At 49.8% G+C, this 24759-nt stretch overlaps 2 protein-coding genes and 1 pseudogene across 14 annotated transcripts in view; 1 reads left to right on the forward strand and 2 right to left on the reverse strand.

Moving 5' to 3' along the window:
• Positions 1 to 10062, reverse strand: part of Gm21104 (predicted gene, 21104) — an 83153-nt pseudogene extending 73091 nt beyond the window's left edge. The window contains exons 1-2 of the transcript NR_169011.1: positions 9906 to 10062; positions 9183 to 9268 (exon numbers count right to left, since the gene is read on the reverse strand). The product of NR_169011.1 is annotated as a predicted gene, 21104, transcript variant 1 (transcript). The remainder of the gene's footprint in view (positions 1 to 9182; positions 9269 to 9905) is intronic.
• On the forward strand, positions 9557 to 14999 carry Gm13306 (predicted gene 13306). 11 transcript variants are annotated; one of them, XR_003954852.1, is made up of 7 exons: positions 9557 to 9599; positions 9992 to 10058; positions 10270 to 10329; positions 10444 to 11411; positions 12047 to 13296; positions 14493 to 14625; positions 14815 to 14992. XR_003954852.1 is itself a non-coding variant. In NM_001384257.1 (6 exons), exons 1-6 carry the CDS (start codon positions 9572 to 9574, stop codon positions 14969 to 14971), a joined length of 543 nt encoding a protein of 180 aa, NP_001371186.1. In that variant the 5' UTR covers positions 9557 to 9571; the 3' UTR covers positions 14972 to 14999. The 11 variants fall into 11 exon arrangements, 9 of the variants coding, with proteins under 9 accessions (NP_001371186.1, NP_001371185.1, NP_001186891.1 ...); XR_003954853.1 differs by having other exon boundaries at positions 9577 to 9625; NM_001384257.1 differs by lacking the exon at positions 10444 to 11411 and having other exon boundaries at positions 13199 to 13296; positions 14815 to 14999.
• On the reverse strand, positions 14995 to 24756 carry Gm13305 (predicted gene 13305). Of its 2 annotated transcripts, NM_001099348.1 has the most exons (14): positions 24629 to 24756; positions 21883 to 22054; positions 20788 to 20887; positions 20584 to 20644; positions 19589 to 19758; positions 19346 to 19460; positions 19160 to 19192; positions 18915 to 19081; positions 18195 to 18358; positions 16877 to 17018; positions 16406 to 16531; positions 16212 to 16308; positions 15902 to 15984; positions 14995 to 15389 (listed from the first exon to the last, which is right to left on the reverse strand). In NM_001099348.1, exons 3-14 carry the CDS (start codon positions 20885 to 20887, stop codon positions 15349 to 15351), a joined length of 1299 nt encoding a protein of 432 aa, NP_001092818.1. In that variant the 5' UTR covers positions 21883 to 22054; positions 24629 to 24756; the 3' UTR covers positions 14995 to 15348. The 2 variants fall into 2 exon arrangements, with proteins under 2 accessions (NP_001092818.1, XP_006537576.2); XM_006537513.2 differs by lacking the exons at positions 21883 to 22054; positions 24629 to 24756 and adding an exon at positions 21365 to 21415.
• Between the last annotated feature and the right edge of the window lie 3 nt (positions 24757 to 24759).

Genomic DNA, 24759 nt, shown 5'->3' on the forward strand with positions numbered 1-24759 from the left:
ATGAAACGCAGCAACAGATTGAGCGGAGAGGTGCTATTTATGAAGCATAAAAGGAAAAGAAAAACCCAGGATGACAGCAGGCTTCAGTCCAGAGCCCCTGGAGGGATGGCAGAGGGGCGGTGACATTCTCTGAGCTGGGTGGCTGCAGGAGGAGACAAGCTAGGAGGGAAGTGTTGCGAATCTAGACGTTGCTTTCGGAATTAGACTTCTGTCAGAATGTGCAAGAAGAAAACCCAAATAGGCAGTTGGCTCCACAACCTGGAAGCCAGAAGTGGATCTCTATTTCCCCCGGTTCATCCATCTGTTTCTTCCTCAGCAGTTGGCTGAAGTCATGGATTTCTTGCTCTTAACTTATCTCCGGGGTCTGCACAGCCTCTCCTGCCCCTGTTCTGAGCGCATCCCTGCCTCCATCCCTGTCCAGACGCCCCCACCCCACCCTGTCCCCGCCCTTTGCAGGGCAGTTGCAGCACCGAACCCACTGCTCTTTAAAAGTCTAGGCACTAGCTTTTTAGCCTAGCATCCAAGGCTGCACACTGGCGTTGGATCAGCCACCCCCTTGCTTCACCCTCAGGAATGTGACCAGAAATAGCTCCCTCAGCCCCCATGTCCCGCAGCCTCTCTCTTTCTCCACCGCCCCTCCCGCGACTTACCACATTGGGATAACTGTTCAACCTCCCTAGACTTCTCAGCGCCCCACTCATTTTCAAAGCTCCCTCCTTCACGGGCTCCCCTGCCTCTCTCTAGTTCTCCAGAACAACACCTTGCTAGCTAGCAAGGGTCATTTCTGCTTCGTTCCCAAGGGCCCCAGTTTCCTGAATTTCTCCCAAATGAGTTCAGTCCAAGATCAAGCACCTCGGGGCTCTGAGTAGATAGCAAGTGCTAAAAGAGGAAGAAATTAAGAAACAAACTCTGGCCATGAGCTACTTCAGGTTTCAGAGGGATGGGGGGGGGCTGTGCTGTTGCTCAAGACTTCCCCCATCCTGGTGTCCCAGCTCTTCTGGAACTCTAACAACGTCCCGCCCATTCAGGGCCTGCGGAGCCAAGCGCTGCCCCTGGGCCTGCTCCAAGACCCTCTGGACAAGATGAGATTTGGAGAAACGCAGGAAGTGAAATGGACCCTTCCCCAGGGCCGGGGACTTTCAGAAAGCTGAGTCACTTGCTTTCCTGCTCAGTTCTTTCTGGAATATTACATCTGTGTTCAACTAGAGCCCAATGTTCCCGGGGCCAGGAGCGTCACACCTCATTTAGCCCATTCACTGGACTCCCTCTGCGGGCCTCAAAGTTGAGATCTTAGGCCAGGCCTGTGTCCTCCTTCTCCTAGGCATAGAACGTCCCCTGCAGGTCCCGTGAAGCTGAGTTCCACAAAAGAACAAATTGAAAAGAGCATCCCCAGAATTTATCTCAAGAGACACAAGCCAGGAATGGAAAAACAAACATCAGTTTTCCCCACTCAGCTAAGAAAACCATAACAGTGTAGAAGTACAGAGTAGGCACATATCTATAATACCAGCACTTAGGAGCTGAGGCAGGAGAATTGTAACTTTGAGGCTACCCTGTGCTACATAATGGATTACAGATAAGCCTGGCTACAAAGTGAGACATGTATCTAAAAAATAAACACACACACACAATTCTTGAGCTGGAGAGATGGTTCAGAGGTTAAGAGCACTGGTTGTTCTTCCAGAGGTCCTGAGTTCAATTCCCAGCAACTATCTGGTGGCTCATGACCATCTATAATGAGATCTGCTGCCCTCTTCTAGCCTTCAGACATACATCCGTGCAGGCAGAATGCTGTATACATAATAAATAAATCTTAAAAAAAAAAAATCCTTGTCGTGCTGGTCACTAGGAGTGGGGAAAGGAGAATGGGAGGAAATTAAGGTTATTTAGGGACCAGGTGCTAGGAAGAGAGCAGAGAATGGAAGATAGCCTCACAGAGAAGTGGGGGTACACATGATCAAGGCACAGCACATACACGTGTGAAGGAGTAATTATAGTGAATGCTATCACATTCACCAGAGTTGTGGTAACTAAACATAGAAAAGAAGAGCCCAGGGAGGTGGATCACGGCCGTGATCTCCATGCTGAGGAGAATAAGACAGGGAGCTGCTAATTCAGGAGAATTAGAATCCTCAGGAACTGCTCAGGACTACACAGTGAGCTTCAGGTTAGCCAGACCCTGAGCGAGGAGAGAGAGTTAGGGGAGAAAGAGAAACTCCCACACAAATATACAAGTGTTGACACCTTCAAAGGACCCTAATATGTTCCATACATATGTAGGTACATATTCACAATATATACATATATATATATATATATGTGTGTGCATATATAAACTCACTATACATATATGTATATAGTGTATATATGTACATAAATGTAATGTATTGATTCAAGGGATTTATACATCTCATGCCAGAGATGTATAAATATATAGTCACAATACAGACTTACACAGACATGTACACAACAGCACACACAATCACAAAAGGACAACTCTCTTTTCCTAAGAGGAATGTTTGGAGGAATATTTTGAGAATCTATTTAGAAAGCACAGTGATATACCAACTCAATAAATCGGGCAGTAGCCGGGCGGTGGTGGCGCACGCCTTTAATCCCAGCACTTGGGAGGCAGAGGCAGGTAGATTTTCCAGTTCGAGGCCAGCCTGTCTTACACGCGTTCACGACCGGCCAGGAAAGACGCAGCAAACCAGAATCTTCTGCGGCAAAAACTTTATTGCTTACATCTTCAGGAGCAAGAGTGTAAGCCCCCCAAAGCTTACATCTTTAGGAGCCAGAGCGCCAGAGCGCCAGAGCGCAGAGCTCTATTGCTTACATCTTTAGGAGCAAGAGAGCAAGCCCAAAAGCTTTATTGCTTACATCTTTAGGAGCAAGAGAGCAAGCCCAAAGCAAAAGCGAAACCCCGTCCCTATTAAGGAGAGTTATCCTTCGCCTAGGACGTATCACTCCCTGATTGGCTGCAGCCCATGGCCGAGTTGTCGTCACGGGGAAGGCAGAGCACATGGAGTGGAGAACTACCCTTGGCACATGCGCAGATTATTTGTTTACCACTTAGAACACAGCTGTCAGCGCCATCTTGTAATGGCGAATGTGGGGGCGGCTTCCCACAAGCCTGGTCTACAGAGTGAGTTCCAGGACAGCCAAGGCTACACAGAAACCCTGTCTCAAAACACCCCTTTCCCCCCCAAAAAAGAAAGAAATCAGGCAGTCTAATGGAACCTGCTGGCTGGATCAGGTTGTCTAATGGAGGCTGCTGGCTGGACAGCCCTGTGTTTTGCTCAGTACTCACTTGGTTTTAGGTTTGGAGCAGTGCTGATAAAAATTGAAATAGATGCCTCAGAGGCTAAACACATTTACTCCTCTTGCAGAGGACCCTGGTTTGTGTCCCAGCATCTGCATGGTGGCTCACCACCATCTGTAACTCCAGTTCTTGGGGTTCTGATACCCTTTTTCTATCCTCCATGGATACGGCATGCATGTGATACACATATATATGAAGCAAAACATTCATATACATAAAATAAAAATACATCCTTTAAAAAGGGCTGGGGTAGAGGATTATTTTGCTCTGGTTATTGTTGTTGTCTTTATTGCTTGTTTGGTTTTTGAGACAGGATCTCACATAGGCCAGACAAACCTGGAACTCGCGATGCATTTGAGAGTGAAACTGAGCTCTCCTGAGAAGCTTCTCCCGCTTCTCCCGCTTCTCCCGCTTCTCCCGCTTCTCCAGCTTCTCCCGCTTCTCCCGCTTCTCCCGCTTCTCCCGCTTCTCCGCCTCCCAAGTACTCGGTACTACAAGCTACCATGCTTGACTTGTGTGGTGGTGGGAACCAAAACCAGGACTTCATGCATACTAGGCAAGCACTGGAGTAGGAATATTTAAAATGACAGACATGAGTCAAGGGCCCAGTGTTGGACAGTTCCAAGCACTCAGGAAACAGAGTCAGGAGGATCAAAAGGCTGTCTTCAGAACTGGAGAGCTGGCTCTGTGGTTAAGAGCACGTACTGCTCTTGCAGAGGATCAGAGTTCAATTTTAGCATCCAGGCCAAGTGACTCACAACCGCCTGTAACTACACCTCCAGGGGATCTGATATAGTATCTGGGCCACAAATACACACACACACACACACATACACACACCAATTTTTTTAAAAATAAATCTTAGAAAGGAAGAAGATGGCCTTCAACCCTGATTAAATCCAGGTGAGCCAGGCAAACATAGGAAATAATTTAGTAAGCTGGGACTGGATTTGGGTTATTCATAGCCCTCCCCTTGTAATAATGCACTTGGCAGTTTAACTGCTTTACCTGTATGTACTGGACATGTGTAGCCCTCTCCAAACAATGCACTTAGCAACTGCAGAGCACCCTCAGAGCTCCACCGGTACACCTCCCTCTCTGAACAACAGATGTCTCAGCTCCTGGTAACAATCAAATTTAGACTGTTCCAATTCACTCAACTGTATCCCCAGTGTATCCAGTTTAAAGGCAGAAAGGCTGATCTAGTCTGAATCAGTCTGTGGAGTATGTGGAATAACTCAAACCTTGTCTTCAAGTAAACTCTGAGGGAGAATGCCCTATTTACCATCTTCTTCCTGCGTTCAATGGGATGTGAAATGATTAAAATCGGGGCATTATGGAAAGGCTCATGTATATAAGGAAAGTGATTATATAGCCTAAACTCTCAGTAACAATAGAAAACCACCCCACTGTACCGCTTGTGACCAAACTCTTCCTCTTTAACCCCATAAAAAGAAGCCACAAATAAGAATTAGACCCTTCAAGAACACCAAGCTACTCAACCCTAACAGTCCCTGACTCTTGCCTACTCGTGGGACTCTTTCCGTCCTACTGGGTTGCCCCATCCTGCCTTGATGTGATGTGCCTGGTCTTATTGTAGCTTGTTATGCCTTGTTTGGTGGATGTCCCTGGGAGGGCTGCTCTTTCCTGAGAAGAGACAGAGCAGGGTGGATCTGGGGGAGGGGGGATAAAGGGAGAGACTGGAGGAAGAGAGGGAGGGGAAAGCGTGTCCAGGATGCAATATATGAGAGAAAAATATTGGGGCCCTTGTGGACCTTCACTCGTGGCTGGCTGCCCTCTTACAGTGTATTCGGATCTTGTCTACTGCTTTGTTCTCAACCCTTGCTACTTGAACAAACCTGGGTGAGTGCCCATCTTCAATTCTTTGGATAAGAAGCCAAGGACCTGGAAGGACCCGGCCCAGACCCTGACCACCAGTAATATAAGGATGCAAATGTTTTCACCTCTGCATTCTATCACCATTCCCCACTTAATGCCTTTTGTGGATGGGGTCTTATTCTTATTGTAGATGGCCGTTCTTGTCATTTACTGATCTCCAAGCAACAGCAAGCATGGCCCCTAGACACCTGAGGTCTGAGGGGTTGTTTTAGATCTATTTTTAATATTATTTTAATTGTGTGTACAGGGTGTTATGGACATGTGTGTTCAGAGGTCAGAGGCGATGGATCACTTAAAGCTGGAGCTGCACCCACAGGCACTTGTGAGCCCCATCAGACATGGATGCTGAGCACCAAACTCAGGTCCTCCGCAAGAGCAGACTGCAATCATCTCTCTAGCTCCCCTATTTTTTATTTCTCTTTATTTTTGAGACTTCCATACAGGCATAAAATGAAATATTTATCCCCATTCCTTCTTCCAACTCTCCCATATCCTTCCAACACATCTCCCTCCCAACTTTTTTTTCTGTTTTCTTTTTTGATAAACCACTAAGCCCAGTTAGTGCTGCCCAGTTAGTGCTGCCCAGTTAGTGCTGCCCATATGTGCATGGGTGTGGGGCCATCCACGGGAGCATAAGAAACTGGCCAGTAGCCACATCCTCCAAAAAGAATGATCCCTGCCCCACCCCTCACAGCTATCAACTGCCAATAGCTCCTCAGTAAGGGGTGGACCTAGAGTTCATCTACCCCATCTATGACAGAGTTTTGGCTAGCTGATCTTGTGGAGGTCTTATGTAGGTAACCACAGCTTCGGTGCATTCATGAATAGGCTAGACATGTCATTCATGGTGAGAAAACTGCATTTTACAGCATACCTCCCCATCCCCTGCCTCATCTACTGTGATCCCTGAGACATAGCAGGGAGAAAAGGGTTGATACAGGTGTCCTGATTATAACTCAACAGTCAGTCTATTTCCCGTCTAAATTCTCACAGTTACTGGTCTAGCATCCAAACATCAAATCTCATGAGAAGCTCTGGTTAGTTGCTCAGGCCTTTAATCAATCACAGTGTCCAAGGATTGGCATACTGGAATCACAGCAGTGTGGTTGATAGCCCCACCACCTCTACTATAGAAAGTGGCAAACGCTGTAATGCTTCACTGGAGAGGCTGAAGCATAAAGAGTGCCATAAGTCCAAAGCCACCCTGGAACACATAGCAAAACCTTGTCTCAAAAACAGTGAGTCAGAACCAGGCACAGTGGCACAGGCCTTTAGTCCTAGCACTTGGAAGGCAAAGGCAAGAAAATCTCTGTGAGTTCAAAGCCTGATCTTTGTAGCAAGTTCTAGGACAGCCAGGGCCTCACAGATAGTCCCTGTCTTTGATGATGATGATGATGATGATGATGATGATGATGATGACATAGTAGTAAAAATAATTAAAAGAGAAAGAAAAGTGGCTTGTATGAACAGAAACAGCACTCAAGAAATCTACTTCATAGAGCTATCATGAGACAACTTAAAATATTTAGTATGGCACCTGGTACTTAAGGATCAACAAATATTAATGTCATATCTGATCACTTTTAGAAAGGTAAAAGAAATAATAGAAGAGGAACGAAGGTAGTCAGTGGGATGAGAGAGTCTGAAAAATGCAGACCACAGTTAAGTCCATCAGATTATATATCCCAAGTCTGAGAAACAAAAAACAGCCTAGCATCCCACAGTAGGCCTGGCATCTCACAGTAGGCCCAGTGTCCCACAATAGGCCTGGCATCTCACAGAAGGCCTGGCATCTCACAGTAGGCCTAGCGTCCCACAGTAGGTCTAGCATCCCACAGTAGGCCCAGTGTCTCATAGGAGGCCTGGCATCCCACAGTAGGCCCAGTGTCCCACAGTAGACCCAGTGTCCCACAGAAGGCCTGGCATCTCACAGTAGGCCTAGAATCCCACAGTAGGCCTGGCATCTCACAGTAGGCCCAGTGTCCCACAGTAGGCCTGGCATCCCACAGTAGGCCTAGCATCCCACAGTAGGCCCAGTGTCCCACAGTAGGCCCAGTGTCTCACAGGAGGCCTGGCATCCCACAGTAGGCCCAGTGTCCCACAGTAGACCCAGTGTCCCACAGAAGGCCTGGCATCTCACAGTAGGCCTAGAATCCCACAATAGGCCTGGCATCTCACAGTAGGCCCAGTGTCCCACAGTAGGCCTGGCATCCCACAGTGGGCCTAGTATCCCATAGTAGGCTTCCTAAGCGACTCCCACTCTGAGCTTTCTGGAGTCATCTTCTCCACGTGCCCTTGGATTATGGATTCTCACTCACCCTCTCACTTGTTCCCAAGCACAGCCACAGGACATGCTAGCAAGGAGTTATCTTGAGACAAGCAGACCAGAACCAGGAAAGCCTCCCATGCTATGGCACGGCAGATCCCATCACCTCAGTATAAAATTCATAGTGGCTTCCCTTCTTGGACCTCTCAACTGCCATATAAGTGCAGTACAGGACAAGACACCTTATGTCCTGGGCAAGGGCAGCCTTGGGGACGTGGCTCACAGCAAACCCAGGCTTCCACTGACCCTTTCTATTTCTAGTAATAAGTCCACTTATGTAATTTTTATATAATTTTCTCAGTAGACTCAGACAAGTTGCATCCTGAACCCACTTCCCAGGTCTCTCCTCCCTCCTTCCCTCACTTCTCTGTGAACTGACCAACATCTCTCCTCAAAACTCCCTCAATCCTCAAGGAAGGGAGAGCATGGGAGAAAGGGATGCTTGGGGCTGTTTTCATCCTTGATATTCCTGAGAGCTCTGGAACACAGAAAAATGGATGAAATGCAGAAGGGTGGGAATGGCCAGGCCAGGAGGGCAGAATCTTGGCAATCAGAAATGCAAGGCACAGGGCTGAGATCTGTCTTTTAAAGAGCTTTCTTTTGACTTTGCCAGTCTGCTCCGCAGGAGTGGAGTTCAGAGGATGGCTAGGCAGGCCCAGCAGTGAGTCTGCACAGTCCTCAGTCCTCGGTGGAATCTGAGAAGTGACTTCCTCTACCCTTGCCCCGCCCCTGTGATTGTGCCCCCAGAATATGAGGGGCTGTATCTTCCCTCCTCCTCCAACCCTCACAGATCTCAGAACCATAGGGAAGAGGCAGGTATCTAGGTCTCTTTTCTGTTGCTGTCATAAAACACTGACAGAGTGAGTTAAGAGAGAAAGGGGTCTACTTTTAGCTCACAGCAGTCTGTCACAGCAGGAATGTGAAGGCAGAGGGATGTTACTCTTCACCCTGACTCCCAACCTTGAGAATGGCAATTTTTAAAGAAAATATATTTTATTTTTAATTATGAGGGGGTACATGCACATGAGGGCTAGTGCCCTTGGCAGCCAGAGGTGGGTGTCAGCTCCTCTTGGAGCTAGAGTTACAGGTGGTTGTGAGCAACCAATGTGGGTGCTGGGAACCAAATTCTGGCCCTCTACAAGAAGCTAAGCCATCTTTCCCACCATACCTCTTACTCAAACTCCTGACTGCTGTGGTTGTCAGAACTGAAACCAAGCAAGAATTAATGCTGCTACTAAGAAGTTTAAAAGGGAGCTGGAGAGATGGCTCAGCGGTTAAGAGCATTGACTGCTCTTCCAGAGGTCCTGAGTTCAATTCCCAGCAACCACATGGTGGTTCACAACCATTTGTAATGGGATCTGATGCCCTCTTCTGGTGTGTCAGCTACAATGTACTCATATACAAAAAAAAAAAAAAAAAGTTTGAAAGGGACCCTCCCCCTCAAACCAGGAAGGCAATGGGGAATCCACCCGATGAAAAATCTTGCTAACCAGCTTACTGCATTCATTTCCGACAGCTCCACCCCAAAGTTAGCCTCAGGCTTCATAGGTTTAAGAGGTGTCTTCACAATTGTTCCACTCTAGGTGTCTGTACATGAAAAAAAAATTAGGCCACTGAGCTAAGACATTTCCATACCTTAGCCTGCTCTAGGCTGTGTTCTCGCTGCTGGCCTATTCCTTCTGGTCTGAGGTCATTCAATCTGGTCTGAGGTCATTCAAGAACTGGACAAGGAAGAAAAACAATTGGCAAGGTAAAAGTCAGGCAAGTGGGGGCACTGGGTAGAGGCACAGTGAAGATGATTCCCAAAGCACTTTTACTGCTGTCTCCAGTCAAGGTCACAGTCTACCAACCTGCCTAACTCTAAAATCTGGCTCCATCCCAGAAAAGAGGGTCCTGCGTGTCTGGCATCTTAATAAACACAGACTATGCCCCTTAAGCAACAAAAAATACAGTGCCACTTTTTAACGTTACATTTTGATCCCACCTCCTCTGACGAAAACCTGGTTCCTCCCCTTCTGGGTGATATGCAAGCCCCACACATAGAATGCGAAGGTATCCCTGTGATGTAATTGTTAACGGTCCGTTTCCCGGGCTGAGCCAGGGAGGGCGGGGAGTTTAGGCTGTGCCGACCCCTGAGCCCCCCTTCAGGTGACTCCAGCCCCTCAAAATCTCCATCCAGGGCCTAAATGTCCCAGCTCCCCTGCCGCTAGACCTCCCTCTTTGGTGACTCCAAGTTCGGGTCCCTAGATAACCCTCCTCCTAACGCTTTAACTTCTAGTGATTTCCATAGCATCCATCCCATCCTGTCCCGATGTGACAATTGGCTTCCGGGGGTGGGGGCCACCTGCCTCAGTGTACCTGAGGACTATTCAGACTCGTCCTGGAAATGATGGCGAAGGGGACTTGCGACTGGGAATAAGTGTTCCTATCATGCTGTTCCACAGGAACCGTTCGGAGCCCGGACAGGTCGCGATTGAGGAGATACGAGGTGGCGCTGGAAGCGGAGGAGGAGTGAGTTGAGGCGGGAGATGCGGAGGAGGGATGTGAGGCCGGGGGTGGGGGGAAGGGGAACGTCCCGGGGCGGGCGGAGCGGGCCCTCGAGGGGCGTGGGCTGCTGCTGTCCAGCCCTTGGGGGCGGGGCTTTCTGGAGGGCTCGGTTCCAGAGGTGAGGTCTGTGGGTCAGCCCCGCCCCTCCCGGTCCGGCTCTGCCTTGTCTTTGCAGTATCTACTGGGGCTGCTTCTACTTTTTTCCTTGGCTGCGAATGTGGCGCAGGGAGCGGAGGTGAGGGGGCTGCGATCTCGTGGGGGCATGAACGAGGTTCAGTGTCGGTGGACGGATGTGGGGGAGTCCAGGCGCCCCTGCCCCGCCTCATGTCATTGTCGGGTCGCCCTACAGCTCGGCGCACCCCCGGGAGCAGAAGCTGGAGCCTCTGCGGGGCCTAATGAGCTGTTTGTCGAGCGGCCTGAGGCCTGCTCCCCAGCGCTCGGGTCGTGGTCTCCTCTGTCGCACCCCCACCGCTGCTGCACAGACAGCCGGTGCATTAAAGAGTTAAAGTCACGCCCACTGCCTCCCTGACTTTACCACCGCAGACGCCATTGGTGCTGGGAATCCCACTCCACACCTGCTGTTTCTCAACCCACAGGGCATCCCTCCCTGGTAGGAAGCCTTTCCATGTGTAGGACTCCATTGCTCCTAAGGGTCAGGCTTGTAATTACTATCAGTGACTGGCTCTCTGCCACGCCCTCCCCAAAAGCACCCACACTGAGAGTAGGCCACATCTTTCCCCCACCTATCAGTGTTCCCACAACTTCAGCTGTTACCACCTAACTCTAGCCATAACTTTGCCAGATGTCTGGAGAATCCTCTTTTCCTGGGAGTGGATATAAAACATTTTAGCCAAAGTTGAGGAGTCTGCTGTCAGTGAGAGGAAGGACCAGTTTCTAGAAGCTGTCTCCAGCAGTGTACCCCAGGAGAGTGACAAGGGTCGAGGGTCCAAGGTCCTTCCTATAGTTAAAACCCCAAACTGGCTCCCCCAGTCTGATCCCAATTTTTTGTTTGTTTTTGTATTTAATTTTTTAAGTGTGTGTGTGTGTGTTTGTAATGTGTGTGTGCCCACCACAATGCATGTGCATGCAGAGATCAGAGGGTATGACCCTTTGTGAGGGTTTTTCATCCATATGGCTTCCCGGGATGGAATTCAGGGTTTCAGGCTTGGCACCATGGCCATCCTGACAGCCCCATCACCGTTTTAAAAGTCCTTGGTATCAGCAAGAACTAGCAGTTTGCTAAGAATCCTGATACCCTAACCCCATGATTACTTTGTCCACCCAAATCACTCTGGAACCTGTTAACCCTTACAGTGGGTGTGAAGGAAGATGAGATTTTATAACTTGTTTAGGAGCCTACGGCCGGGATCTGGGACTGAGAACAAAGCAGAACAGCCCCCAGGCAGGCCCAGACGGGGCTGTTGTTAAAGCAATCCTAAGAACATCTTGGCTGTATAGATAAAAAGGTATTCAAGGACAAATGGGCCTACATTATCTAAGCTAGCACCATCTGGCTGAAATCACCCCTCAAGCTGGGGACAGGCAAGGCCATCTTATCTAAGTCCACACCATCTGGCGGGAACATCCTGTCTCTCCCTTACCTCTTGGCGCCGAGTAAAGTCACATAACTCATCTGGTTGTTAGATAAGTCCCAAGCCCACCGGAACAAAGCTCTAATGCCCCCTTTTTCTGCTGACATGTAATCTTTCTGTTAATGAATCAACCCCGTGCCTTTTGTCAAAATTCCTTGTATTCCCAACCTCTTGCTTCTTTAAAAGCCCCTAGCTTCCGAGTCTCGCGGTCGATTCCCCTGTCTCCTGCGCGAGGTACGTGTCGACCCAGAGCTCTGCCAAATAAACCTCATGCGTCTTGCAACAAGAGAGGATTCTTGTGTTCGTGGGTGTTCCCTGTTCCTGGATTAGAGCGGGATCCCTAAATTTGGGGTCCTACAGGTGAGAGTCAGACTGTCCTCATAGTGTCCACCACATAGACACACTGACTCCCATTCCAGAACAGGCACCTGAGGATTATGCTATGGAGACAGCCTGGATCCTGGCTGAGCTCAAAGCTGACTTTTAGCCTGGCACTGCCTCTGTCATAGCACACTGTGCTGGAAAAGAGGACTTGGCCTCCATATCTTTGGAGACGCCAAAATAAGGAGAGAAGGGAAGCCAGGAAAATGTTTCTGCCTTCCAAAGATCTCTGGATTGGCAAACCCAGGGGAGCTCACATGGCAAGCAGTATAGACAGGATGGTGGAGTGGGGTGAGCGGGGCAGGCGAGGTGAATGTCCTTAGAATTTCTTTTTTGGTGAAACACCCAAGCCCTGGGACAAAGATCTAGACCGGGCGTAAGAGAGAAGCTTCGGGTACCAAAACTTGAGGATGCATGGCCTCTGGCTCGTGGGTAACCTTCAAGTGTGCAAACTTTTAGCCATTCCCTCACAATTTCTGCATCGAAGACACCTTCAAATGCTTTGACTAGCCCTGGGTCCACATCTTCCCAGACTGTCATAAGACCTCTGAGAAAATGTCCAAAAGGTGCCTATGGGTCTTAACCCTGGTCAGGAGGAAGCAAGGCCTTTTCAGTTTAGCCAAAGAAACCGCTCGGAGGCAGTGGAAGTCCTATCCCAAGATCTCTACTCCAGAGGATGGCTGGCCTCAGAGCAGGAAATTCAGTCTCCAGATAAGGGATGGATTCTTGGTGTTATGACTCGGTTTATATTTTAAATCCAGAGCAGAACTTGAGAATTGAAATCCCCAGATTAGGAGCCTAGGCCATTAGCCCAATAAACACACCCCTACTCTAGGCCATTTACAACTTTCCAGAAAGCATTGACTCAAAATGAATAGGAATTTTGCATACAGATCCAGCTATACCCCAAGGCCCCACTGCAATAAATTTGGATTTCCACATTGATTCCACCGAACCATATTAGTACATACTTATTTCTGATGGAAAGAAGCATAGGGTGGGTACAGGTGTTTGGGGTTTGGGGAAATGGGTATTTCTGAAGCTGGGTTCGGAAGGGTATGTTCCTTCAAGCCCAGAATGGAAAGACGGTAGAATTTGAATCAAACGAGACGACCTAACTTTGTTCTTGAGTCCGATGTCTCCAACAAGCCAGAGACTAAGTCTGGAAGCCCCCAGCCTCCCACTGAGAAGCTGGCATCCGTGGAACAAGACTAAGCAGAAGCAAGAAGGTGAGATTTGGGAAAGGGGCTTTGTCTTCTTGGAGTTTTGTTGATTTGTTTGTTTGTTGAGGCAGGATCTCACTACGTAGCTCAGGCTGGCCCCGGAACTCACTGTGTAGACCAGGCTAGTCTCAAACTCACAGAGATCGATTTGCCTGCTGAGTACTGGGGGACAAGACATGCTACCATACATCCACCCACTTTCACCTGTTTTAACACCAGCAACCTGGCACCAAAGTACTTTTATTTCTCTCCCGCATCTGCCTCAGTTTCCCTCCTTAATGGTAAACATCTCCCTATTACCCAAGAAGAGTCTGTTTTAGGGTCCCATCAATTTCTCCTGATTAGAAACATGCAGGGCTGGGCGGAGCGGGGCGGGGCAGGGCGGGGCGGGGCGGGGCGGGGCGGGGAAGGTAGTAGGGAGGAGAAGATGAAGGCAGGTCAGTGCTGGCCTGCCTTCTGTTCCTACCCACTCACAAACTTCCATCAGACGTGTGTATGTGTACTAATATGGTTCAGCGAGATGATTGTGGAAATGCAAATGGATTCCAGTGGGGCTTTTAGGTATAACTGGATCTGTGTCATTTCTGTCCGCGAGCACACATTCATGGGCGTGACTTCATGAGTTACAGGACCAACATATGACTGTGAATGTGTGGTTATGGGTGTGAGCATAAATGACTATCAGGAGACACCACCATGAACCACGGCTGTTCTGAGCTTCTGTAACGTCAGCCCCGGATACTATTCGCTAGCTCTCTCCATTCTTCTCCGTTCAGGGCTTAGAAGCCCATGGGGAAATGGCAGTCCAGGCAGGGGATTGGGTCACTGACAACAGGCCAAGAGTTAGAGCTCAGCATCACAAGATAAGCAAAGCATCACCACCTGTGTCTGACTCACCTAGTGCCCGAGGCAAAGCACAGCTAGATAAAAGCTGGGGAGCAGGGGAGAAAGAAAGGAAGGAAGGAAGAAACCTCTAGGCTGAGTGAGCATGATGGAGGGGCTCTCCCCCGCCAGCAGCCTCCCGCTGTTACTGTTGCTTCTGAGCCCGGCTCCTGAAGCAGGTAAGTTCTCAGAGGCCATAGAATGAATGCTGAGCGAGGGGACTACAGGGAACAGGGCCCAGAAAGTTGGACCTCTAGCTATGTAATCAGAGCAGCTTGTGGGTCCAGACCTCTCTGAAGTGTGGCCCTATTGTTCTCCAGCCTTGCCTCTGCCCTCCAGCACTAGCTGCTGTACTCAGCTCTATAGACAGCCACTCCCAAGCAGGCTGCTGAGGAGGATTGTCCACATGGAACTGCAGGAGGCTGATGGGGACTGTCACCTCCAGGCTGTCGTGTGAGCTCTGCCCCCAACTTTGATACCTCTAACTCTGCCCTCAGTCCGAACCCCCAATATTCATCCCTAGCCCCTTTACTAACTCTAATACCTACCCGGATTTTCATCGGGCTTTTACCCCTAACCCCTGAACCCTACCTAAGCTCATCCCCCAAATGTGAGCCTAGCTTTGGACTTTTCCCTTCTCAGGCTTCACCTGGCTCGGCGCAGTGTCTGTGTTCATCCCCAGAACCGCAGCCTGGCTCGGTGGTTAGAACGCCAAGGGAAAAGGCTCCAAGGAACTGTACCCAGTTTAAATCTGGTACTACAAAAGAAAATGTACTCACACCCCCAACAGCAAAACTAATAAAGCAACATTAGACGACAATCTCCAAAAACTTCCGTCTCTTTTATTTCAACTCTTCACACTCCCCAGAAGGGCCAAGCCCAAGACCGCACACACTCTCCAATCATGTGTACACACATGCAGAGAACTTTTGCTCCCTGTCTCACATACACACACGATCACAGGAACACAGACTTCTGTACACATTCCTCAGGTGGACTTCCACCTCAGGACATCAGAAGTCCAGACAGCCTTCAGCCGGCAGCAAGTTTGGAGTATAGGTGTCAAAGAAAAGAGCTCAGACTTCCAGCTGAGACCTCCATCCACAGGGATCCACTGCCCCGCCTCTTTCTGCCTGTCCTTTTAACCACCCAAGTCTGACCGGGTTACAGATGAAATCAGCTGAAGTTCTCTGGGGTCCTCTGCAGGTTTGGAATTCCTAAAGGAACAGAGAGCATAACAGGAGGACTGGATCCAGACCCAACACAGGAGCCCGCTTCTGAGGGAGCCCTAACACTGAAGATAAGGCAGCAGATGAAGTTCTGGGGCCAAGGGTAGGGGTGGCAAACAAGCATGATGACCTGTGTTCAGCCCCCAGGACTCATGCAAAGGTAGAAAGACTCCCAACACATGCTATGACACGTGTGTGTGCATACACATACCATACACACACAACAGTAAGAAGATTTAATTTTTTAAATCTGGGAGAGGAGCAAGCACTGATCCAAGACATTTAAGTGGGGGAAGGGTAATATCAGTTCTGACGCCTTAAAAATGAAGGGAGCTACTATAAGTCCCAAACTTTTAAATGGGAAGAGACCCATTTCTGAGAATAGGCACTTGGGAGGAAGACCCAACTCCAGTGATTCCTGGAACCCACAAAATTAATAGGGTGTCCGGTTCTTAAGTCAGACACTCAACCAAGCACTTAGATTACCAAGTGCTACTCACCTGGAAGCTTTTCCACCGGGATCATGGGTGCCAAGAGCCCAGGTTTTTGCGGTCCTTCCTTCCCACTCCGTCTCAGCCTCAGCCTGAAGCATAAAAGAGCAGCTGTCTCCCTAATACCATGTCTCGTCCAAGAGGATTGATTAGCAAAGGAAGAGGAATCATGACAGAGAAGACAGTCGGGTGGGGAGACGTGGTTCCAAACTCCAGCAGGCTCAGCGGGCAGTCAGCAGAGGGTGGGAATGGCTGTGGTCCCTGGGCATCAAAGCGGCTGTGGGGCAGTACAGCTAAGGAACCAGTGGCACTCACTCACCAGAGCCCCAGTGCCAGGGCTCCAACAGCCAGGCCAAGGCAAGAGAAGATTCCCAGAGATGCTAACACAGCTACTTGCTCCAAGGGATCCCTGTGATCTAAAGAAAAAGGCCACATGTCCCTGGGAGAGCAATGATGCCACCTTCTGTCTAGGACTTTAGTCCTCCACATGCTCTGTCAATCCATCAGACTTACCAAGTGGCCTTGGGTCTGGCTGCAAGGAAGGCCTTGCAGGAGCCAGGCTGTCCTCCTGAGCTACTACTGCCTCTAGCTGCTGTCCATGTCCCTGGCTCCAATCAGGTATCTCATCCTGCAGGAGACCTGAAGAAAGATGAAACCCGAGAGGTGCACACAGAAGCCTCTGCCTTTCTAGGGCAGGAGCAGGGCTAGAACCTAAAGCTGAGGTAGGGGCCTAGGAGGCAGTTTCAAAGGGTGTGGCCAGCTTCTGGGGATCCGGCTTGTAGACTTGCAGACACAGGGTCTAAATGTGCAGAGGTGGAGACGTGGAGGAGAGGGACTAAAGTCAGAGGAGGGCTGCAGACCAGCAAGGCTATCGAATAGGACAGCAGTGCTGAAGGCCCCTAACAAGGGGATGTGTAAAACTGTCCAGTGGATAGTTGCTTTGGTGTGAGGGCCCCACCCTTTGTCTTTGTTTCTGTCTCTCACCAGTGCTAGGAGTACCCCAGGCCTCTGGGCTCCAGGCGCTCCAGGTGCCAGCATCCAGAAAGTCCCTGGCACTGACTCGTACCGCGTGGGGCAGCCCAGCCACAGTATCTGTTATCACTTCCTCCAAGCCAATGGGCTCCACCTGGAGGTAAAGACGGCTGTTCAGGGTGTGGTCCCAATGTAAGTAAAGAACCCGCCCAGTCGCAGCCATCGAAGAGTAGCCCTCTCCCACGCTGCCATCCCTGTCCACCTGCTAGGGAGGGTCTAGACCCCACGTTGGGTGGCTGATGGGACAAAATCTAGGTCTGGGATTTGGAAAATGGAAGCATGTAGAGGTTACTTAGAGGGCCTGTGGTGTCAGCCAGTCTGTGTTCAAAACTCTAAGTGACTTGCTGAGTGGACTGTGGGCCTCCACATCTCAGCTTCCTCGTTTGTAAATAGGGATGACTATACCTAAAAGAGATAACCTGTCAAATGTGTATTGAGGTACCCTGTAGGCAGGCAGCTCTGAATGCAAATTATAAACTAAAGGGACAGCTTCCTAGGACAGATGCCAACAAATCTTTGACATTTCTGGATGTGGAGATAAAACTATTTTCACCTAGACACAGGAGTATGGATACGAGGAGGGTCTTCTAGGTAAAAGGTATTCCCTTTCCTATAAGTTATTCTCTCCCACCCCTTCTCTTTCTTTGTGTGTGGGTGGGTGGGTTGTGTGTTGGTGTGATGTGGTGTGTGTGATGTGTGTGTGTGTGTATGTGGTGGTAGTAGTGGTAGGGTATGTGTGTATGGTGGGATGTGTCACAGCATACGTGTGGTGGTCAGAGGAAGAACGCAGGATTAAGTCTTTCTGCCTTCTGCACTGTTTGAAGACAGGTTTTTTGTTGCTCTCAGCTAGCCCATGAACTTCTAGGCATTCTCCTGTCTCTGCCTCCCCTCTTGCTGTTGGAGCACTTGGGTTACAAACTCTGCTATTTCACCTGGCTTTATGTGGACTGAGGATTCAGACTCAGGTCCCCTTGCTTATAAGTGGCTGTTCTGTAATACACTAAGCCGTTTTCCCAATCCCTCCAAGTGATTTTTAAAAAAGCCATTTCTATTTTCCACAGACAGGCTTGCATCATGGTTAGTTACCCAGGACAGGAGTCCTACCCGATACAACTCCAGCACCCAGCTCAACACCTGGGGAACACATATATAGAAAGGGAATCAGGTCTTCTGAGACCAGCCAGTGCCTAGAAGCGATGCAGAATATCTGATCTCTTAACACCAGAGACAACACTAGAAGATGAAGACCGAGACACACTGCAGACCTCACCGTGGACCAGGCTGGATGCTGTGCTGGTCGGTATTGCAACCGGAACTTGAGCAGAAAGTGGGGTTGGCGACGCCAGGAGGCAGGGTATGTCCAGCTGGCATGCAGGCGTCTTGGGTAACCAGGTACGGATTCCACCCGCAGTCCTTGGGGTGGATCGGGACGCACTAGAGACAGCCAGACACAAAGTTCAGGGTAAGTAATGGGTACTCATTCCTTCCCACAGTGTGTGTGTAAAGGTGCTTTCGTCAGATCCGTCCCAGGAAGGAGGGGAAATGTCGAATTTGATCACTCATTGAGCCTCAGGACCTGTCTGTCATTATTATAAGCAGCAATGCAAAAACAGAGTTTTGATAGCTTTGAGTGATAAGCAGATTTTTCTTTCCATCCACAGAAGATTCGCTGGCCCAAATTCCAACCTACATATACTGCCTTCTCCCCTCCCACACTCAGATCAAGAAAATAAAGGGGGGGAGGCTTTCCCTAGGTGGGGAGAGCATGAGATCGGGCTGCCTTCAGCATAGACAGGGTCCAGAAGCAGGAGTGAGCCAGGCAGCTGGGAAGGATGCATAGGTAATGATGGGAGCCTCTAGGGTACAGAGCCATCTGTGACGACTCTGTCTTTATGAAAAGGAGAGGACCAGTTGGAAGCTGGGGCAAGGTGAGTGTAAGTCTGTGCGGAGTCTCTGTGACATGGGTCTGGAAGGAGCCTGGGGTACTCACAGATGCTCTGTAATCTCACATCCAGTAGGCACGTGCTGGCACCCAGTGGGTTCACCTCGGTCACATTGATCCGGTACTCACTCCAGAACTCTGCCCCATGGACCACACATCGGGAGGCCTCCAGAGGGTCCTGTGGACACGGCCAAGGCCCGGTGGATGGACTTTCCCTAGAATAGAGGATGTCGTTTTGGGTTTTGGAAATAGGTCACAAGTTAAGAGTCCCCAGTCTCTCTGTCATGTCCTACCTCTGACTCTCAGCTCCTGGCAGCGTCTTCTTCCTGGTAAAAAGGTTACCATCTGAGGTTAGGAGGGAAAGAAGGCCCCTACCTTCTCTGAGAATTTGTCAGAACCTCCCTCCCTGCTTCCCATACCCATCTCATGTCAGCAACCCCAATTCCATAGGCACACATACCAAACACACCCACACATACCTGTAGGAAGTAAGGTAGCGGGTGGGCAAACCGCTGACCTGGCCTGGACTCCAAGTACAGGAGAAGTTTTCATAGTCTACCGCTTGGCAAGAGACTTCAGGACGTGCTGGGGGAACTGGAGACAGAGGGCACAGCTGGAGACCAAGACATCCCTAGCTCCATCCTATCCCAGAGGGCTTGCACGGATCCTAGGTCCCCTTGGGGAATCCCATGGCCCCTCACTGCCACCTTCCACTAACTCACAGCCCAGCTTCAGGGTCACCATGCCCCCTGATACACCATCCAGGGTCTGGCAGACATAAGTGCCTTCATCAGGGCTGTCCACCTGGGCCAAGACCAGTCTGTGTCCTAACCCAGAGTCAGGTCCCTGGAGCAGCCTTGAATCTCCATCCCGAAACCAGGACACTGGAGTCCTGGAGGAAAGATGAGGAGATGAGTCAGAGAGAGACGAGGTTGGGCTGTACAACTGTTCTCTGAGCACACTTGCAATCAAACCACGATTCTGTGCCTGGGGTGGTGGTGTGTAAGAATCATCCCAGGAGGCTGAAGCAGGGGGTTCATGAGTTTGGGGCCACTTGGAGCTACATAGTGAGTTCCAGATCACTCTCAAATGCCAAGATAAATAAACGAATAAAATAAAAACAAGAAAGAAAGGAGACTAAGCCCAAGCCCAAATTCCCTTCACATAGTCCCTTGTGGTCTCCCGTGGCCTTCTTTACCTTATCACCCCAACTTCCTCCTGCACAGGCCGCATTCTCTTCTTTCTGTTCCTTAGCACTGAGGTCACCCCCACCTCAGGGCATCTCCACAAGCTGCTGTCCCTGTCAGGAGCTACCCTAACCTGGCCATTGCTGCTCCTTTTTGACCAAGTTTCTTGAGTGCTTGCTGCCTGCCTTCCCCACTAAGATGAAAGCGCTTGAAGGCAAGCGTCTTGCCTTTGTCGTGTCTCAGAGCCTACGGCAGGCCCGGCACTTAGCAGGTACTTAAACATACCGGCTGGTTCACTGAGGGATGATTTTGGGTACTAAGGATCAAGCCACCGCCCACCCCTGAGGCTTTGTACAGGCCTGGCACCAATGACATCCCCAGCATTAGCAGCACTTTCTATTGAATAAATATATTTGGAGGGTTAGGACACACAAGCAAGGATTACAGCCAGAAGAAGCAAGTTTAGGAGGGAACATAGGATCTGGGCAGGGTCAGGAAAGGATGAGATGAACAGACAGGTGGACACTTACCCAGCACTCACTCCGGGGCAGCACAGCATCACGGGCCTGCCAGGTTGTCCATACTGGACCCCTATAAAAGGCGGTTATTACTTCTTTTATACCCTCTCCTATTTACGAGAACGACAGGGTGAGGAGCAGGCTGCCAAGCCCTGGGTGGGGTCATTGTGCCCAAGCATGAAGTTACACTTGGGAGCCAGAGAGGCATTTTTTTACCTGGAGGACCCCAAGCTTGGGGGCAGGGGGAGGAGGAAGACACCAGGGCTGTAGCCACGGCCACCAGGACCCTGGTCAGCCCTGAGCAGCTGCTGCTCATCTGTGGAGAAAGAGGACACTTAAGGACTTACCCTTCCATGAACTAAAGCCTGGCTTATCCCTCTCCAAAGCTGGGGCTTCCTTAAGGAAAACTGAAGTACCAAGAGAAATGAAGCTATTGAAAATGACTGAGGAATCTAACCTGAACTTCCATTTCTCGCCATATACCCAGTGTTGTATTTGTCCTTGTGTATGTGTACACACACACACACACACACACACACACACACACACACACACACACACGTTCATCCCAGTCCTGGGCTTAAGGCCCAGAACAAAAGCCAGAGGCAACAGACTGTGCTAGCACTCACCCCCCACCCCCGCAACACAACACACCATCCTTGGCGCCCACCCCTGGCACCAAAGATTGGCACCAGCTCCTCCACTCCCATTAACCCATACGATTCAGCTGCTGGGAATTCTGGCATTCACCCCTAACCTGACCAAGGCTAATTATCGCCTCTGGCCAACATACAGCAAACCTCATCACCCGCAGATAGGGAGCTGACATGATGGGCCCAAATGTCCCCCATATTCCCAACATGAGGCCCTGCCCTCCTCTAGCTGCCAAGCCTCTGGCCTAGGCCTGGCTTCTTGCTCTCATATTTGGGCCACTCAGATGGGCCTGGCTTGAAATCTTGTTGGTCTCAAGCCTGTGAGGCTGGATGGAGCTAGGGTGCAGGCTGGGGCTGCAGAATTAAGCGGATCAAGGCTTTGTGAATGGCACCATCGTCTCCCAGTCACCCATGCCAAAAGCCTGGGAGGCGTCTGCGCTTTTGAACACAATGTTCCCTCTGGGCCTGGCACACAGTAGGCGCTAATAAATGTCTGTTGGACTGAATTTAACTCAATTTTCTCTCTTGGAATTCCTCTTCTGCCTCTGCCTATTCCCTGGTCCTGGGTGTCTGTGGCAGTAAGTCTCCAGATTTTTAAATTGTCTAGGTCTTCCTAGTCACCATAGTTGAGTTTGTGGGGGAGTTGGTCCTTCCTTACCCGTCTATTTCTGACCCTAAGTGATCACAGGCTCTTCAGGAATGAAGCCATGGGAGGTGAAGGGAGAGAAGCAGTCTTGGGATAACCTCGGGCCTTCTGGGAAACATGGGCCCTATTATCAGCAGCAGGGAGTCACCGGAAGTGGACAATCCTTTGAGGACAGATGTCTCCACTGTGAAGAACAGGAGGGGGGTCAGAGCCCGCTGGGGTGGAGAGGCGATTTCCGAGTAGTGAATTAGTTTCATGCGAATTTTTGCAAAATGAAAAATTGCATCTGTGATTTTGCAAGTCTGTGTTGTGTCCCTGTTTTTGTCTTCAGGAAACACAAAGTCCCCTGATCCCAAATGTCCTTGTCCTCCCTGGCTCTCTCTACCCTCCTTCCTGTGCTCCCAGTAGCTTCATTCTCCAAACTTAACAGGCCCCAGGGTAACCATGGGGAAGGGCCTTTGGCGAGCAGACGTGTCCAGGGAGCCTGAACTCTGTGTATACCTGACATGGGGTCCTCTGGAGGGGGAAGCAAATGGAAAGATGACTCCAAGTGGCCTTCTCTACACTGAGGCACTCTGCTTTCTTTCCAGCCCCAGGGCCTTGTCCCAGTCAGGATGAAAATCTGACCTCCTATGCAGCAGCTCACTAGCAGGAGCTGGAGAGAGGGTTCAGTGGCTAAGAGCACTTACTGTTCTTGCAGATGACCCAGGTTTGGTTCTAAGCACCCACAAGGTGGCTCACAGTCATATAACTCCAGTTCTGGGGGGATCTGATGCCCTCTTCTGACCTCCACTGGCTTCTGCATGCATGTGGACGTATACATACACTCACACACGAGTACACATAGATAAGTTAGTTTTAAAAAGATCTCACTAATAGGGAAATGTTCTGTGCCCTTAACTACTCTACAACACATTCCAGACCACCATGGCCTTGGAACCAAAGGTGTTTTAGGATGTAGTTTCTGAGCCACTGCCGCCTCAGCCTGCCTCCCAGAATTCTGCTTAGTCTTCCCTGAGGTTACCAAGCCTGCATCTCATCACTAAAGGCTGAAGGGCTTTTCCAAGGCTTGTTCCCCTGTGCCTTGAAGCTTAGATTCACTTTTTACAGGTTAGGGTTTGTCCCGCTTACCCTATTACACCATGTACATATTTGGTGTATTTTAAAGGACCTACATATAAATATTGATAAATCTATTTCCAACTAGGTCTGGTGATGAAAGTTGGTGATCCCAGATACTCGGAAATCAGGGACAGGAAGATCTCAAATTCAAGGCTTGCCTGCACTAAAAAGTGAGTTCAAAGCCAGCCTGAGCAATTTGGTGAGCTCCTGTCTCAAAATAGAAAGTTAAAAAGAAGCCAGGCAAAGTGCCACACGCTTTTAATCCTAGCTTTCAGGAAGCAGAGGCAAGAGGATCTCTGAGTTCAAGGCTAGCCTCATCTACAGATCAATTTCCAGGACAGCCAGGACTACACAGAAAAATCCTATCTTAAAGAGAGAGGGGGCAGAAGGGTATAACTCCATGGTAGACATCTCCTCCAGCATAACACACACACACACACACACACACACACACACACACACACACACACAGTCTATTCCAACTGTTAGAATCACCTGTTTTATGCCTGACCCAGCATCTCCTGATGGAGGCCAAAAGAAAACCCTCACAGAGCTTTGAGGCACCAAACAGCTAACTAGACAACTCAACAGATATCACATTAGCCATTAAACTAGACATCACACTAACCATATCAGGCAAAGGAATATGGTACCATGAGAGAGGAAAGAAAGGGGCGTAGTCGGCGCCTCTCTTAGGAGACATTTAGATGTCACTTCTTGGCTGAGGGGATTGGGGTGTCAGATATGGGAATTTTACACGGGCTAACTGTACAATCATCTTCATTTTCTTTTTAAAGTATCCATCTTTCTTGATTAGAATGTGAGCCCTAAGAGGGTGGGAACTTAAAACAAGTTTGAGGCAAATTGTAAACAGCAAAGTGCACGAAATTTAAGGGTATATAGTTCAAATTACAGGTTCGGCTTCAGTCTCGCTTGTCCCGAAGTTTCCTAGAAATGAAATAGGTCGGTGTGTCCTCAGAGCCCCTACCCCTCCCTCCCTCTCCCTCAGCGTTTTGTCTGAGCTTTACCATGTCGGTATGCCGGCTGCAACTGGCTATTTTACATTGCTGTGACCATGTCGCTATTTATCTATCTGGGTTATTCCTAACTGAAAATATAATTAACAAAGCGCTCCTGATCTGTTCTTTGAGGTATGCATTTGTAAGTAGAATTGCCAGGTCCTGGGATCTATGTATGTTCATCTTAGTGGACCCTGCTATTTCCTAAGCTGTTGTACCGAGTTACACGTGTGTGAACCATGCATGGAAGCTAACCCTTCTACAGCTTTCTGAAGCAGCGTCTGGCTCACTGCTGTACTTACACCAATGCCTGGCACACAGTACAGTGCCTGGCACACAGTAGGGCACACACACACACTTAAGAACAAGAGGTGCCATCACCACTGCCTGGCTGCGGCGTCGACCTGCTGAGTGATTCTGGCAGATGTCTGCCTGGCTTCAGGATCATTCCCTATCTGTAGCACAGCAACCGATACCAAGGGCCCTGCTGGCCACTGCCAGCTGGGTGCCGTGAAAACTAGCCACCTGCTCACTCACTTGTCTCACTCGTATTGCTTAAGGATGGCACCTACTGTGCGCCAGCACGCAGAGGGTGTGATCTGTGACATTCCACTTACGGCCTCTTTCGGGTCAGCCAAGGCCAGGGTCACTAGCTATCTCGTCCCCAACTCGTCTTGCAAGGAGCTCGCTTCTCCTCCCTGTCCAGCCCTGACCCCAGGCGGGGGGGAAGGGGTCTGGACTGAGTCTG

This window comes from Mus musculus, chromosome 4, assembly GCF_000001635.26.
Source record: "Mus musculus strain C57BL/6J chromosome 4, GRCm38.p6 C57BL/6J".
Taxonomy (NCBI): Eukaryota; Metazoa; Chordata; class Mammalia; order Rodentia; family Muridae; genus Mus; species Mus musculus.

Coding starts and splice junctions, on each gene's coding strand:
- Gm13306 (NM_001384257.1), top strand. CDS start 9,572: ATGCAAGCCCCACACATAGAATGCGAAG. Junction 10,059..10,269: donor GCGCTGGAAGCGGAGGAGGA/GTGAGTTGAGGC, acceptor TTGTCTTTGCAG/TATCTACTGGGGCTGCTTCT. Junction 13,297..14,492: donor GACTAAGCAGAAGCAAGAAG/GTGAGATTTGGG, acceptor ATTGTTCTCCAG/CCTTGCCTCTGCCCTCCAGC.
- Gm13305 (XM_006537513.2), bottom strand. CDS start 21,400: ATGTCAGCTCCCTATCTGCGGGTGATGAGGTTTGCT. Junction 17,019..18,194: donor AGCATCCAGCCTGGTCCACG/GTGAGGTCTGCA, acceptor CTTTACCTCCAG/GTGGAGCCCATTGGCTTGGA. Junction 16,309..16,405: donor GCCAGACCCAAGGCCACTTG/GTAAGTCTGATG, acceptor CTTTTTCTTTAG/ATCACAGGGATCCCTTGGAG.